Below are 4,625 nucleotides of genomic sequence, written 5' to 3' on the forward strand. Positions count from 1 at the left end.
TAACTTTTTATTTAAATTTCAACGTTGTTAAGATCAACCAAATCTAGTGACATAATTATTCTACTGCTTGTAATTATTTAATGAACAACAAATGAAATACTTCGCCTACTCACTCATACTCTAATTTACCCTTTTTCGTTCCAATACAAATTATACTCGTAATTTTGTGTATTTAAGTGCGTACAAGCCTCGTTTTACCAAGGAGACATCCGAAGTGAGAATATATCCTTTTGCTTCTTTTTTCCTTTAAATATCTTCTTTCCTGCTGAATAAGTTTAGAATAATATATATAAATGAAGTGCAGGTTACTAGATTCTGTTTCAATATAATTTGCATGTGTTTCCACATCCCAACCAAGACGGGCTGGCATTGCAGAGCCAGTGCTCTGTGTGCATGCAAGCTTGATCTGCAACATCTTTAATAATTAGTTAATTAATATGCCATAGATCATTAATATTCGCTAATCTCCACCTCACACTGTTTACAATTGAAAAGAAAGAATAAAAAAAACAATATATACCAAAGTACAGCATAGAGTTAACTTTATATAAATGTGAACCTGAGTTCAGATATACAAACAACATACAAAGAAACTGAAAATGGAAGCAGCAGCTAGGAGTTGGAGAAGAAGCTCTTCGTCACATTCTTTGTTTCAATTCTTCATATTTTCACTTGCCATTCTTCTCCTCATGTTAAACGTTCCACATGTCTCTGCAAGCGAAATTACCAACAAAGCTTCTCGTAAGACCTACAAAAGCTTCATAAAGAAAGCCTGCAATTCAGCCACATATCCGAGCGACTGCTACAAATCTCTTTCCAAATACGCATCCTCCATTAAAACAGATCCAGAGAAGCTCTACAGGGTTTCCTTATTCGTCACTATAAAAGCTGCTCGTAAAACATCCTTCTCCATATCCACTCTTTGGAGACTAAAGGGTTTGAGTCGTACTGAGCGAGCCATCGTCCGTGATTGTGCTTCAACAATAAGTTATGCCATTGACGAGATGAAGCAATCCTTGACGGTAATGGCTAATATACAAGGCGCAGATCATAAGTCTGAATTAATAGAAAATATAAGGACATGGGTTGCTGCTGCATTGACAGATGAAGGCACATGCACGGATGAATTTGATGGCCAGAAAGTGAGCTACGAAGTGAATAAGAACATCAAGAAGACTGTGTTGAATCTCTCCAAGTTGACCAGCAATTGTTTGGCTCTTCTCAATACTCTCTCTAATCGTAGCTAATTAGAGCACTACTAGTGCTCACTGTTTACCTTTGTACCTTTCACTTAGTACACTTTTTTTCTTCATATACCTTGGGTAATTTAAATGAAAATTTCTAATCTTTTTGTCTCAACAGTGTTTGCATGCACCAATATGGTGATTTGTGAATACGTTTCGTTGTTCTTGGCCAATGATATTAACATTTTCTTGCATGAAAAATGTTGCTTGGAAGATGTAATACCAATGAAGTACGAGTTCATGATCATGGTCAACCTTGTTTAATTCCACCATTATTTTTAAACACGAACACCGCCCCTCTTTTGGGTTCCCATGTGCCAATACTTATTTTTCCTTTTTCTTTTCAAGAACAAGAAGAAAATAGAAGTCAGCTTTAAGTAGACTAAAGATTCCATATCGTAATTAGTTGTAATAAATCCAAAAGATTCCACATTTTTAAACTTAAACTGCACATGATATATTCTCCAATCCCGGTGATATGCTAATATATATTTGAAGGTCGGTGACATGCAAATATATGATTTTACGATTATTAAGCATTTCCATTAATTTCGCATACTATTATTGAATTATGTATAACTTGTAATTATGTAGTCAAATTAGATTGTTCAAAATATATATTTAACTAGTTTTTTTACTTATACGATGCATGTTAAGGTAATTCTATTATGAGCACTTGCTGCAGCTGCTAGTTTGGTAGTTCTGTTATGTAGTTAGTTAAGTCAGCTACTCCCAATGTAATTAGCTTACTTTTAGTTAGTGTATCGGCTAAGAGTCAGTTAGGTTGCTTGTTAAACTGAGTTTTATGGCTGATACATTAGTTATCCTTGTATAAATGTGATGCTCAATCCTTTTGGATTCTTAGAGCATATGAAATAAAACAAGTAGACCCGTTCTTAACTCTGTTTCTTTGTTTCTATGAGTGAATCAAACATGGTATCAAAGCCAATGAATTTTTTGGTTGTGTAAAGCAATTTCAGCTAATACTTGGCTATCAAGAAAGTTTCTTCTTAAGCATTTTAGTATTGGTCTTCATAGCTCTAGAAGTGTTCTCAAGGAATGGCGGTAGTCAGCATCATTCTTCTTCAAATGTTGCTAAGTAGGTACATTCTCACAACTTAGACCCAATGGCAACCTTGTATGGAGTGATTAGAAAAGTTCAATAGTTTCCAAAACATAAGACATTAAACTCAGTGAAAACTACTTCCTTTTTTGGAAACATTAGATCATGCTCATTCTTGAAGGATATGGTTTGCAAAACTATGTATTAGGACATGTTATTGTTCCAGAAACTTGGTTGACAATCCTGATTTCTTGCTGCATAAATAACAAGATAAGTTGTTGGCCTCTTAGTTGCTATCTATTGTATGTGATGATGTTTTAGCTTATCTAACTAGTGCTAGTACTAGTTTTGATGTATAGATGATAATTGGAAGACATTTTTTTAATCGATGTAGCATTAAGATTTCGAGTCCAAGGCATATGGTTTACTTTCAAAAAAAAGGTCAAATGACTATCAAAGAGTACTTATCCAAGATAAAAAAAAAAGTGTGATGTTTTGTCTGTAGCTGGAAGTGTTATTTCTGATCAAGAACAAGTAATCATCATTCTTGCATGTTGGATTTGGTTCCTTGAGTATAGTATATTCATTTGTAAACTTGTAATTTTTTCGAATAGATTGGTTAATAAAACAAATTCATTGATTACATTAATATACTTTGTATAATTTTTCTCATGTGGTTTTTACACGTAAAGCAAAATAGAAGTAAACGTTGCTCAATGGTTGTCTAATGTTTAAACAAATACTAAGAGATATTACACGGTTCGATCGTAATAAAAGACACTATATTAGTAGATAAACCTAAACATGTCCTTAGTCTAATCGAAAATGAGCAAACCAATTGAAAGACTAATATGTCATCTATCAAGTCCAATTGGGCAGATGCTTTGTCTATGACATCGGAGAAGATGACTCCTAAAAGATAAATACATAGATGTGATTGAATAGACAGACAATATATCTTATTGGACCAAAGAAGAATAGATCCTTAATCCGTTTATGGATTTATTCACTTTTGATGTTCATAGTGTGACATACCTAAATCCTGAGTGGATGACAAACTATGCATGTGTGACTCCTATACTTTGATGAAAGTAAAAGCCTGAGTTTAAATAGATAAGGAACCGAAAGCTGGTACATTGGATATACGATTTCTATAGTATGTAGCGTCATTCATAGTAATGGAATTCATAGCTCAAGACATGGGTAAATGATATCCTCTCATTGGAAATATATGGTTGATCGTGGTCACGAGTCATTCGTCTTTGTGATGAACGACTTGATCACTATTTGGTATTAATTGACTTTTCATTAAGGAATATGTAATGGTTACCATGAAATAAAATAGAATCATATTGGGAGAATGGATATTATCCCAAAGCAATTAAGGATATCCCATAAAGGTAACACACTTATGACAAGGCCAGTGGACGAGCATTGATCAAGTTGCTTTGGTAATGGTATGTTGTTGGGGAGAGCTCAGTCAAGATACTATAGTGGAATGATTACATGACTAAATGAGTTTTTAATTGATAAGCAAAAAATTGGAACTTAATTATAAATCATTTGAGTCTTAATCGCATATGTCCAACCGGTCCCTCTGCTAGCTCGTTGAAACCATAAATAATTGCATGTTGAATCAAATGAACAAAAATAAATAGAAATGGTGAAAATGGATATATAAGAAACATTTAGAAATGATTATGGTTTTCTCCAAAATGAAAATGAAAATGGAGAAATAGAATCATTTGGAAATAAATGTGGTTTTCTCCAAAACGAAAATGACCTGAAAAAGAATTTATGTTTTCCAGATTAAATGAAGATTGAAAATGGAAATAAATCATTTGGTCATAGTGAACCGATGAATGTAGAAATATTAAATATATTTTCTCATAGATTCTTTGATGGTAAAGTCCTCATGATTTTAACAAAATTCGAATTGGGTTGAAAAAATTATTTAATTAGAAAAATATTGAGATGTTTATTTTGGGAAATATAAAAAAAAATGTCAGGTTGGATCAAATTATAAAGTATTCGGTTAAAAGTTTAGGAAGTACTTGTAATTGGACCTGATATGGGAGATGCCCAAAAGCCCCTCATGCTAATAAGGAGGATGGCAAACCCTAGTACTATTAACTATGGTTGTCGCCTCCTATACTCCTAGATAGACTAGGAGTTCATTTTTCTTGTTGAAATAAACTTCTACAATACAACAAGGGTTTTACCTCCTCTCCCTATAAATAAGTGACACCGATAGGGCTATTTACACACAACTTTAAGATATTGTTACTCTATCCGAAAATAGAGAGAATGTATTCTCA

At 33.2% G+C, this 4,625-nt stretch overlaps 1 protein-coding gene across 1 annotated transcript; it reads left to right on the forward strand.

Moving 5' to 3' along the window:
* The first annotated feature begins 599 nt into the window (after nt 1-599).
* On the forward strand, nt 600-1,247 carry LOC107950823 (pectinesterase inhibitor 4). The gene has a single exon (XM_016885771.2). The coding sequence runs from the start codon at nt 600-602 to the stop codon at nt 1,245-1,247; it is 648 nt and encodes a 215-aa protein (XP_016741260.1).
* Nucleotides 1,248-4,625: the final 3,378 nt, after the last annotated feature.

Source organism: Gossypium hirsutum, chromosome D03 (assembly GCF_007990345.1).
Source record: "Gossypium hirsutum isolate 1008001.06 chromosome D03, Gossypium_hirsutum_v2.1, whole genome shotgun sequence".
NCBI classification, from domain to species: Eukaryota; Viridiplantae; Streptophyta; class Magnoliopsida; order Malvales; family Malvaceae; genus Gossypium; species Gossypium hirsutum.

Coding starts and splice junctions, on each gene's coding strand:
- LOC107950823 (XM_016885771.2), top strand. CDS start 600: ATGGAAGCAGCAGCTAGGAGTTGGAGAAGAAGCTCTTCGTCACATTCT.